We start from the raw sequence: 12,320 nt of genomic DNA, 5'->3' as shown, positions 1-12,320 counted from the left end.
AAAGGTGATGCCTCCCGCGATTCATTTTATTTTACATCAATACTGCAGTGTAATTATCTTCCACGTATGATTGCATTAACTGTTTATGTTGACGATTTTCAGCGCTCTTTGTAGAATTATTTTGTTATTTTGTCTCATATTTAATGCTTAGTGTTATGTATCTCCCTTCTGTAATGCATGCAAAGGCAAGCAGGCATCAAATAAATAAATAAATAAATAAATAAATAAATAAATAGATGAATAAATAAACTTCAAGAGGCGCAAGTTTGCCTCCGACGGGTTGAGAACCCTACGAATTCAACCTTGACCAATAAAATATTTATTAATTACCCTATTCGTTGCAGTATGCAAGGTTTCCTGTATGCATGCTACCATTGCTATGTTATTGGTTTGAAACAAATTATGTAACTCTAATTTTACGCCTTTCCTTGCGTGAACACAGAGGGATACAACTGCAGCCACCTGAAGCACGGCGTCATTCGCAACGCGTCTAGAATTTTTTGAACGTAGTATGACATTAGAAGAAAATTAAGTTCTTTTGGACTATTAAGTGGTGTGGACGTATACTCATGAAACAACATTAAAATAGATTGAAAATGAAAGTACCTGTTCGCTCCTTGTTAGGATCAGTCCTGCGCAAGATCATCAGAAAAGTTGATCGAGTAGAAAATGTCTTTGCAAGAAATATGGGCAAAAACTGGACATACTTTTTTGTGAAGGAGTTATATTAAATGCTCCTGAGTGTTTTGTTGAGAACCAAAACTTTTCGTAAAGGCATTCACGCCGGTTTTATATACATCAAAATTGGTCAAGCAACTGTTATAAAAATAGTTTATGTAGTCATAGCATGAAAGTGTTCCGGAATATTGCCCTAAAAGAAATTGGCTAAAAGCGGCGCAATTTATCTCTCTGAAATTCAACCCACTAAAGTATGCGCCCTCCGCCGCCCCCCCCCCCCTCCTCTTTCCCCGTTTATTACAGGTAAGCCGCCCCACAGAGGATATCAGGAGCTGGACAATACATCCATTCAAGCTCTACAAAGAACTGAATATTTTCTGTGTTCGGCAGTAAAAGAGGCACAGCAATTAAAGGAACGACAATTTGTGAGCACTGTTTAATAAATGAATTTTGCTGCCAACTGAGGCTGGTAATTACGCAAGGCTGCGCTGAAAGCTTGATGGCTGGTGGTCGCGCGCGAGCTCACTTTGATGTGGCTGCATTGGACCCAAAATGCTGGGTTTGTGCTGCTTCTGCACTGCGTGAATGAGTCATCTGCTTGCGCGACATGCAGTGACCGGCCTCAGTACAGTTAACGTACGGTGGCTGCACTCCAATGCCCGTAGCACGGCCGTATTTCCAGTAGCTTTAGTCCGGCTGGAGTCCGACGACCGCATCTCGGCTGTCCTCCGGTGGCCGTACTTCGGCCGCTCACGGGTGGCTTTAAAATGGCCGGAGCCCTACGGCTGGAATCTGGCCGTATGACCGTAAGCCGGTCGACTGGCCGACGGACACTGGCAATTGGACAGCCATGGGAGTACGGCCGTATACGGCCAAAAGGCCCACATTTGGACATGGGCCGAACATGGCTGCCGGAAAACGGCCGGACAGAAAATCACCGGCCAAAGTACACCGGCCTGTTTTAGGCCGAACAGTCCTGTGCTGCCTGGGCTCTGTCTCCGCGGTCTCCTCTCCTTCGGGCGCGCTGCGCATAGAAGCGGAGTGCCGCGCTCCGGCCAGTCTCTCAGTCGACGGTCGTCCGCGCTTGCGCTTGCGCTTGCTCTCTTGCCGTACCCGACGATTGCTTGATGCGACGCCAATGGAACCCCCTTCAGCGCCGCATCACCCCAGGGTTCCCGCGAGGGGAGGTGGGCGTAATTTTTTTTTGCTAAGTCAGCACTTTAGCTGGCCCGCTTTCTCTTTCTGCCCTTATCTTGGTGCAGTATCAATAAGACTAACCTCGAGTGGGCGAAGGTTGACGTGCTCCGAGGGGCACGACGGGGTTGCCGTGCGCTGCAAGGTGCCAGGCTCCGAAGACGGGACGCTTAGCGATGCTGAGGCCGCTAATCCCGAGCCGCGACATCATGGGGCCGAGATGGGCGGCGTGCGCGGCCTCCGCCGCTCTGCACCCGCTCGGCCCGGAGTGGTAAGGCCCTCCGTCCGAGGTCGCTCCGTCTGAAGCCGTTCCGGTTGGGTCCGGCCTGTGCGGACCGCCAATTTCAGACTGCATTAAAAACTGGCCATATCTAAAGAAAGAAACCGTACTACCCAAAATTGAACTCCGCGCAGACTCTAGAGAAATGTGAGATTTGAACTCGTGAATTTAAACGTCGATAAAAAATGATATTCCCCGAACATCTAGCGAAAATTTGCTGTAATGTTTTATATTAACTAAGAAACATCATGGCAGATATTAAGAAAACCATTCCCAATATCTGCGCTGCAATTAGCGCCTTTCACTTCACTGATACGGATGCGTGCGTCTAAAACAAGCCGACAAATCATGGTGCTCAGTCTCAGCTGGTGCAGAGCGTCAGTGTTTAGCGTAGCGCCTTCTCTGGTGGACAGCAACAACCATGGCGATTAAAACCTCGTTTCGACCTTGCTATACAGTTCCTGGTCAAGCTTTTTTTAAAGTAGCTAACATTGAAGAGGTTCTGGCCTAGTGCTACGCCAGCGTGGAAAGATCCTTCACTGGCGAGGGAGTACTGTTTGCGTCTCAAAGGGCCCTCCTAGTATGGTTGCGGGACGACGTTTACTTCTGAACCAGGCAGCACTCAAAGCCTGGGGATATTCGATTGATTGTGGTGTTTAAGGCGCCGAAGCTACGCCTGGGCTATGATTCGCGCAGTAGTGGAAGGCTCCGTATCCATAAAAACCACCTGGGGATTTTTAACTTCCGCGAACACTTCGACGCTTTTTCACTTTTCAACTCCATCTGAAAAGTCACTGCGGCCGTGATAGAGCCCCCGTCCTTGGAGTCAGCTTAGAGATACTCGGTAAGCAATAAAATTGACGTCGGCGCCTGTCTTTAAATTAGTAACTTCATGACCAGTGCATTAAACAGAGAAAGAGGGCCTAAAGTCGGCTCCGTTTCTCCCGAAAACCTGGTACAATGTCTACAAGAAGGCTAGCATCGGTCTTTTATTGTGCCGCTTATTAACACGGGGAAATTATAGTTAACGACACGAGCAGTGACGCGGGAAAATTTTTAGTTAACAAAATGTGCGTGTTCGTATGCGTACTGCAAGCCGAGCTGGCACTATTGATGGCTATTTAAATGACCCTTCGGGATTGTTACACGAAAAGAATAAACAAAGGGAGCGGTAAAGGCAAACATTGCTTCTATTCAACTTTAATATCCCCATCCGTAGCGGACAGTTGAATACTTTAAAACGCATAGCAGTGTTTAAAATTTTATGGATAAATGTGCGGTCTTTCTGCTATTTCAGTATACGCAATTTCGACCATTTGCAAATGCAGCAACTACCCTTCTTCCATTACTTTTGGTAACTGCACCAGTGAAGTTACCTTGCACTCAGCAAAAGACCAATTCTAATTTCACCACTGTATACAGTAAACAAGACCTGGTGCAATTTACCTTCCCAATTTACCTTCCAGTTTACCTTTCAGCTTACCTTACCCTATAGGGGAGCGCAATAATCCTCTAACGCTTCTGCAACCCACACTTTCATCAATGAGCTTGCAAACGATTACCCACCTCACAGGTATCCTCAGGAAACAAGGCATCTCAGATAAGCTATAATTTTCCTCATCTTTCAAGCCCTGTCAGAAGTTGAGTTAGCTGCTGCCGAACATGTGCGATCCCTTCCAGGTACTGGGAGACGTCGAGCACGGGACACCCACTTCGGCGCGGAAGTCGTTGAGGGAGCGGCGCTTGCGGGTGGTTGGCGTCCCCAGGTGAGAGCCCAGGCGAGCAAACGCGGGCTGTGGCGGGCCGGGGCCTATCGGGGGCGCAGGGGGAGCTGGGCGCCGGGCCCCCTTGGAAGGCACGGCCAGGGGGCTGAAGGAGAGCGCCTCCTTCACGGTGGGCGTGCTGGGCAGGCACGCGTCCGGCACCAGGGAGTCCTGAGGGATCTCTTCACGAAGAAGGCGTGCCACATGGCAAGGATTTATGAAACATTGAAGAGAAGAGGAAACTTTGAAACAACTTAAGAGCAAGCTAACTATTGACAAAAACTGTACGCACTGAGAGACGAACATGGTAACAACGAACACAGCATGGAGGAGATAATAAAGGTAGCGGAACGATTCTATACCAGGTTTTCCGCTGGCAACGTTGCTACCTAGGCCACTACTGAACATAACCCGCCGCGGTGGCTCAGTGGCTAAGGCGTTGCGCTGCTGAGCACGAGGTCGCGGGTTCGATTCCCGGCCGCGGCGGCCGCTTTTCTGATGGAGGCGAAAAGCAAAAACGCCCGTGTGTACGAGATTTCGGCGCACGTTAAAGATCCCCAGGTGGTCAAAATTAATCCGGAGCCCTTCACTACGGCGCGCCTCATCGCCTGCGTTGCGTCGGCGCGTTAAACCCTAAAATCAATCAATCACTACTGAACATGCAAGTTTAGCTTGCGAGGTCCCTCTAATAACTAAAAAGGAAGTAGAAAAGGCACCTGCAGTGGTATTAAAAGAGGAAAAGCTGCACGTGACGACCGCGTAATCAATCATGCACCACCTAAAGGGGAGTTGAGATATTGTACCAGAAATTCTTGCTGAACTATTTTTGGAATGTTTGCTTAAATGTGCCCATAGACTGAAGAAACGTTAACAAAACTCTGATTCACACGAAGGGATGCTTCAAAGAGTTTAAGAATTACACACTCACAGGCTTACTCTGTGTTATTTATAAATTGTTTGTCATTTAAGGTAATGTTTACCGATTACGGTAATTATAGGCTTTAGTTTACACTTAACAACCGAGAAAACAGGCTGAGTTTAGAAAAGGGTGCTCAACAATGGATCACAGCAATGTTCTTTATCACGCAATAGAATAATCCGCCGGAAATAATAAACCCCTTTCAATGGAATTTACAGACTAAGAAAAAAATTACGCCCACCTCCCCTCGTGAGAACCCTGGTGTGATGCAACGCATCTCATGGGGGGGTTCCATTGGCGTTTTCCATCGTATTGATTACGCTTATAACAGGGATTCTCACGCGAAGGGGAGGTGGGCGGACGACTGTCGACTGAGACCGCCGGAGCGCGGCATGCCGCTTTATATTCACAGCGCCCGAAGGAGGGGAGAGCGCGGAGAGAGAGAGTACTGGACATGAGCAGCGCGCGCAGCGCCGAGCGCAGCGCCGCCCACCGGCGCCTAGCAACGGAGTGAGAGCGCACTGCGCCAACCCGCAGCTGTTTGGGAGAGAGTGTTCGCTATCGGAGAGAGGAGAGGAGGAGAGGCGCAGCTGTGCGGACAACGCCGGACAGACGCCGGAAGGACAGAGGGGCGAGCATGAGATGCGTTGCATCTAAAAAAGTTTGATTCAGTGGACACTGCAGCAGTAATGGAAGCATTGAATAACCAGGGAATAGGGGATACTAGACATACATAAGGATCGTGAATGACATACCGTATCTTCGCGATTCTAAGCACCCTTCCCTACTTTAAGAAAAAAAATTGAAAAAAAAGTTTGCATGCGAATCTAAGATCCCCTTTTCCGCAAAGAAGCGCATGTTGCACAGGCTGCCAACCGTGGTTGCTCGCATCTATTCACGAGCCGGAGCTGTCGAAACGGAGGAATATCAGCTTCTGGTGCACGGCCTGGGCAAAGTGGAGGCACGACAGGAGTGGAGGCGGAAGTGGACAGAAGTTGACGCACGGGGCTACCCGGCAGGAAACGTCGCGCGATGGAAAAGAGGTGGATTCCAGACGCGTGGAAGCGGGTACAGTTGACGTTGTGGTTAATTAATTTGGAAAATTTTCGATTGCAAACCACTTCGACGGAAGGGAAGACAACCTGCTGTGGGAAACAGAGCAGCGGCTTAAGCGGTGTGATAGAATTGAGTGGTAGTCAGTGTGACTATCAGACGTACGAGGCAAGTCACGCCACGTTAAGTGTCTGTGCCTTTTTTTGAATGTTTGCAGAATAAAAAAGTATTCTTTGCTCCGCCTTATCTGGATACCCAAGGCAAAAAAAGTGTCTGTGTCCCCTCACTTTGGGTATTACGATCCTGAAAAAAGGGGTGCTTAGAATCGAGCAAATACGGTATAAAAGCGAATTACGGGAAGAATAGTCCTCCAGATAAATTTCCCCACTAGATTCTTGACCGGAAAAAGAGTAAGCCAGGGTGATACCATCTTACAAAAATTATTCACAGCCTCTCTGTAAGGGGTATATAGGAAGCTTGACTGGGAGATGGCGGGATTGCGGATAAAAGGGGAATACTTGAAACACTTCAGGTTGGTGGAGGCCCGTCTTGTTCAGTGGGTCTGGAGAACATTTGGAAAAAATGATTGATTGATTGATTGTAGGGTTTAACGCGCCGACGCAACGCAGGCGATGAGGCTTGCCGTAGTGGAGGTCTCCGGATTAATTTAGACCACCTGGGGATCTTTAACGTGCGCCGAAATCTCGTACACACGGGCGTTTTTGCTTTTCGCCTCCATCAGAAATGCGGCCGCCGCTGCCGGGAATCGAACCCGCGACTTCGTGCTCAGCAGCGCAACGCCTTAGCCACTGAGCCACCACGGCGGGTCGTTTGCATAAAATGCTTCTGGGTCTACAGTCACAAGGCTTGGCCGTAGTGTTAAAGAATACATCTAAAGTAAGGTGAAAGAAGCATGTTAATAACACCCTGTTTAACAAAGGAAACGCCAGGACATAACGAGTGTATACCTTGGACAGGTTGTTTGTTCTTACCGCAATCACGTGAAAGAAATCCCGCGAAGAATAGCAGCTGGGCTGCAGTCGGCAAGCGTTATCAATAAAAAGTGGGCTACTTCGAGCACTAAAGAGAATAGTATACATTCAATGCGTACTGCGGAGGAAGACAACGTTTGTAAACTCGGCGCCTTACTAGACAACTAGAAAGAAAACTTAGGTCGGTACAACGGGCCACGGAACGAAGGATGTTAGGAGTAACGCTTAGGGACAGGAAACGAGCTTCCTTGATCAGGAACAAATTCGAGCAGAAGATATAGTCAAAATGAAGAAAAAGAAATGGACTTGGGCTGGCCATATAGTGAGACGAAATGACAACCGATAGACCACCACCACGGTAACAGAGGGGATACCAAGGGGCGGGTCTAGAAGAATGGCAATGCCAATTACTCGATGGAGGGACGAAATAAGGAAGTTCGAATGCAAAGAACTGACTCTAGCAGCACAGAACCACAGTGGTTGACCACTCGTGCAAGGTTGCTCACGTGCTTCGTCAGAAAAAGAAGAAGCATGAAGGGGGCGGACACAGACTTGTCCAGACGTTCCTCGCTTCAAGGATCACCTATGTGACGCTTTATGCTCTACCGAGACTGAGAAGAACAGTTCTTGGATACGCACTTGCGAAAGGTGTACAAACAAGCGCTGGGTTTGCCGTCCTACACGTCCAATGACCGTCTCCTCAAGCTTGGGCTTCACAGCACTGTGACCCAGCTGACTGAGCGCCACCTGCTCAGCCAGTGCTACCGGCTATCAAGGACGGATTCGGGCAGGACCCATCTACTGAGACTGGGTATGAACATCCCTGATCGCCCTCTTGAATCCACGGAAGATATCCCTGGATAACTACGCCGAAACATCACAGTGGCCACCTTGCCAAGAAACATGCACGTTCAGTTCCACGAGAAACGGAGAAATGCGCTAGTTAGAGCCCTGTGGAAAGAAATACGGCTAGAAAGTGTACTACACGGACGCCGCAGATTATGCAAGACGCGGAGCCGTGGTGGCGACCATAACGATGATAGACAGCCACGTCACGAGCCTCACTTTCACGAAAATTAAGTCACTACACTACAGGCCGAAGAGGTAGCTATAGCACTGGCGGTAACGCAGACAACTAGCTGCGCAAGTAATCATCACAGATTGTCAGCCAGCGTGTAGGAGCTACTTCCAAGGCCACATCTCACAGACCGCAATGAAGATCTTCAGCCAGAACCCTCCAAAGAAAAGGGCATCGGTTGTCTGGACACCGGCTCACACTTCTCTCTGTGGTAATATCTTTGCGCACGAGACTGCTCGAGGTCTAACCAGCCGAGCGCCGCGAGAGAGTTGGCTCGGGACGACGATACCCTTATTCCAGGAGGTGACGCAGTACTACAGGCCAGCACGGCTTACGCTCCCCCCTGGACACCCCTCTATCAGCAATAAAGAGGAGCGCTACTGGCGTCTCCTGCGAACGAACACGTTTGCCCATCCTACCAAGCTGCACTTCTGCCCTTGCCATACGACTCGCACTGCCGATTCTGCAAAGCGCTCTGCACTCTGTATCACATGGTGTGGGAGTGCCAGCTCAACCCCTCCCTTTCCGCGATTTCTAACCCCTTTGTTGAGCAGTGGGAGGGAGAACTGCCCAGCTCGAGCGTCGAAGATCAGCTTCGGCTGATCCACCGGGCTGAGATGAGACGGCTGGACGCTCCATCTGGGCCCTAAGCTGAGGAAACCGACCGCTTGGCTCTTTTCCTTTAATAAAGTTTGTTTTCTCTCTCTCTCTCTCTCTCTCTCTCTCTCTCTCTCTCTCTCTCTCTCTCTCTCTCTCTCTCTCTCTCTCTCTCCACAGTGATTGAAGGTCTGAGGAAGAGGCCTTTATCCTCCAGTGGACGTAAACATGCTAATAATGATGATGATGAACACCAAAGAAAAACTATATACATTAACAAAATTTCGCGGGAAAACAATTTTAGGCTTACCCAATTTTCGGCATTTGCACTGGCGTCACCTCATGACGTAATGCGGCAACTCATGTTTTTCTAACACAGGTATATGCACAATACAGACTGTGTGCGTTCTACAGCTGTAATATCAATCAACTGACCGATTGCTTCGAGAGGCCGCGAACACAAAATATGAGTTTGGGTCGCTCGATATTTTCCCACTTCAAAAGATCAATCATACTAATTGCAACATAGGAGTCTAAGAATATCTGTAGATAATAAGGGCAATAGATTAAGCCGGGACTCACCAGCAGGTTTCTCGCCGAGCCATTATGACATTCACGGGGACATGTCTTTTGCGATTTCCGGCCATCGAACAAAGCACCCGACGAAAAACACTACTGTGTGATTGTAGCGGTTTCTATACCTTTGGCCTCAGACGCACTTGCGCCAATAAACACACATACTACACACCTACTACCCTATAATTCCATTTGGCCAACTACCTGAATCAGAACAGCTATGCTTCCGTACTTTCCCTATCACATCACTCCTGGCCTTCTGCATCCAAAATCAACAAAAACAGTATGAACGTGTAACAATAAAAAAGGTTTTGAAAAATATTTTGAAGCAAGACCCGCCAACAATGTTCGTCGTTCGAAACTTACTTCTCCAGAAAACCAATTTTATTACGGTTGTGGTCCGGTAAATTTCGTCGTAGGACGCGATACTTGCATTTAAAAAGGGACGTGGCCTGGAGTCGTGTACTGCTGCCGCTCCATGCCAGCAATAACCCATGGCAGAAAATAAAAATACAGCGCCGCGGTTCCCTTGAGATCCCCACTGGCCGCGTATCTGCTCACTTCGCTGCCAACGTCGCTGAAGGACGACAGTCTTCTGCCGCCTCTAACACGTAAATGCCTGTTTTCTCTTCCCCTCCCACCTCTCACGCCCTTCCCCTCCCGTCTCACTCCTCCCATGATAAACGCAGTGGAGGAGGTTTGCTCAGGTCAATTCAATTTTGCCGCTTCCCACTGCTCGCGCGCCATCTACTGGAACCTTTTGTTACTGTTGGGCTTCTTGGAAGGCCGCCTCGAGGGGGCGACACAAGCACTCTTTGTATTTTCGCGTAAAACATTTTTTTTCAAGGCGTATTTTTTATTTGCTATCGTAAAAATCAAGCAGCCATGTATTTTTAATAAGACCTAAAATATCACTTATGTACGATGCTTTGCCTCAAATATGCCTGTTTCTTTTCACTCAACAATGTTGAAAATGTTGAAAAGTATGAAGATCGAGTATGAACACAATTGCCACCGGATTTAGTCGTTTGAAAATGTTTTGCCTATATAAACGCCTCGTTGGGGAATTCTAACTTTTGTCCAGGAGGCTGAATCGAGGGACAGACAGACAGGCCGGCAGACAGAATAAGATTATCGCGCTAAAGTAGCCCAAGAAAGACTGTCGTCTTTAATAAATAATCGTTGCATAGACCGCGGGCAATACTTATTCAAAAACATGACAAGCGGAAAACATCCAACTACGAGAGCAGCAAATGTCGAAGTATCTTATGCATACCACTAAAAAGTGGATCCGAGTAGCTCAGTCAAGCTGTTGCATGCCAGTGCATGCCGTGGGTAGTGAAAGGGGCACAGAGTACCTCCGTCAAAAATTACTGCTCTACGCCCATCAGATAACTTACAAACTTGCTCAAAGAATTTTTCTTTCTTTCGCAGCCTTCGCGTTTTTCGCCCGCCCTAATGGCGTCATTCGAGGGGTGTATACCTACTACTCGCCGACTTAAATAGACGAATCCGAGAGCCACTTTAGTAAAAAAAAAACTGTGGTTGATTCCTCTGCCATGAGAATCAGTAAAAAACGAAAATAAAATGTGCAGAGAAATCTGCAGCTGAGCATTATTTGCGGGTCGGCGGCTGTCTTGTGGGTGTGCTTGGCGAGCGACGTCCTGCTGGCGGGTCGCTTCGGCAAAGGTGTACTGGTGTCATTTCCGTGACGGATATGACGTCAGTGAAATCTTAGGGTATGGCGGCATAAAACAATTTCGTGTTAAAATATGAAACCCGAAAACGAACAACCCCAAGTATAACGCACTGATGATGATTGATGATTTCTATTGGTTTCCCCTTTGTATCGGGGTGATGACATGTCATCTTACCAAAAAGGACTAATATACCTACGTTTTACACTGTTGGTTTAATACTAGCGCTGCTTAGGGCAGGCACAAAAAGCTTATTAGGCACAAAATACTTTTTTTTTCCTGTTACAGGTGGTAACTGTCTTAGGCAGTATTCCCCTCTCTGCTTTTCGTCCACCAGCATTCTAATCTTCTTTCCGTCCACTCGACAGCCTTGAAGTTAACTTCCTCTGTGATACCCTTAAATCCTAGGGCCTCTGGAAGCCCAATGTTCCCTTCATGTAGATTTGGATGGATACCCTCACATTCTAACACTATGTGCCGCATAGTTTCTGTTTCTTTTCCGCAGAGCACGCATACCACATCATTTTGTGAATACTTCCCTACAAAACTCTTAGTTCGCAGGCAACCTGCTCTAGCTTCAAAAAGCAAAGCACTGCCCTGGGAATTATCGTAGAAATTTTCCTTTCTGATGTTTAATTTCTCAGCCCTGTACATCTCTAACGACGTTTTAGCTTCCATTCCCCCCCCCCCCCCCCCCCCCCCAGTTATTCGTTTCAGTCTGCCTTGCCTCTTTTTTGGTTACCTTGGCTGTTTTGGATTCTCCACTGTTCTTTCCGTATTTCATCGCACTCATTAGTACTAAAGGTTGCTTCCCCGCAAGAAGACCCTGTGTGCAGGGGTGCACCCTTTACAGGCCGCTTGTTTCGTTGTACTGGCGTCACTTCCGTGACGGATATGACGTCAGCGAAATCTTCGTGCATACGGGAATAACACTTTAGTGTTAAATTAAAGCCGTTCCACTCAACATGAAAGCTGACGGAAGTGCAGAGAAAGTTATTCGCCATAATGGGCTGCAGCGCCGTTATCCGCTCACTGCTACCACGGTATCCGCTCACTGCTACCACCAAAAGCAATTCCAATTTCCCGCCTCTCTAGTGCTCGCGCGCCCCCTGCCTGAAACAGCGCCAGCGGGAGTTCTGTTCTTTTAAAGCAAAGCTTTAGTACTTTCCACAGAGTTTCTTAGTAAGTATACTAGAGAGGAAACTGCGCCTTGTAAGCCATGTCGTCGTGGGGGTTCATGGGAAGACCCCCCTTTTTGGCTGGGGCTTGGCATGACAATTGGATTCTTAAGCGGTTTTTGGGATTTGCTTTCTTCACTATGCATTAACACGTTTACGAGCTACAAGGAAGCCGAAATCCTCCCGTTTCTGTGGTAGCCGTGTTCGGTGAAACAGCAGGCAGTGCGTGGTCGCACCTGACGTTGCTCATGCCGCAGTCGAAGGACGCATGACTGAGCGGGTAATATGCCGCCGCGAAATTTGTAACCGGCGAAA

The 12,320-nt window shown here is 48.3% G+C and overlaps 1 protein-coding gene across 1 annotated transcript in view; it reads right to left on the bottom strand.

The window, feature by feature from the left end:
- Positions 1 to 4,043, bottom strand: part of LOC144158372 (uncharacterized) — a 22,907-nt gene extending 18,864 nt beyond the window's left edge. Inside the window, exons 1-2 of the mRNA XM_077689228.1 lie at positions 3,865 to 4,043; positions 1,957 to 2,198 (exon numbers count right to left, since the gene is read on the bottom strand). Coding sequence (XP_077545354.1) covers positions 1,957 to 2,083 — 127 coding nt within the window. The 5' untranslated portion in view covers positions 2,084 to 2,198; positions 3,865 to 4,043. The remainder of the gene's footprint in view (positions 1 to 1,956; positions 2,199 to 3,864) is intronic.
- Positions 4,044 to 12,320: the final 8,277 nt, after the last annotated feature.

The sequence above is a fragment of the Haemaphysalis longicornis genome, unplaced genomic scaffold (genome assembly GCF_048455015.1).
Source record: "Haemaphysalis longicornis isolate Haplotype H1 unplaced genomic scaffold, Haemaphysalis longicornis Haplotype H1 scaffold_1, whole genome shotgun sequence".
Lineage (NCBI taxonomy): Eukaryota > Metazoa > Arthropoda > Arachnida > Ixodida > Ixodidae > Haemaphysalis > Haemaphysalis longicornis.
The sequence above is the reverse complement of the archived record's forward strand: the minus strand, read 5'-3'. Positions and strand labels throughout refer to the sequence as shown.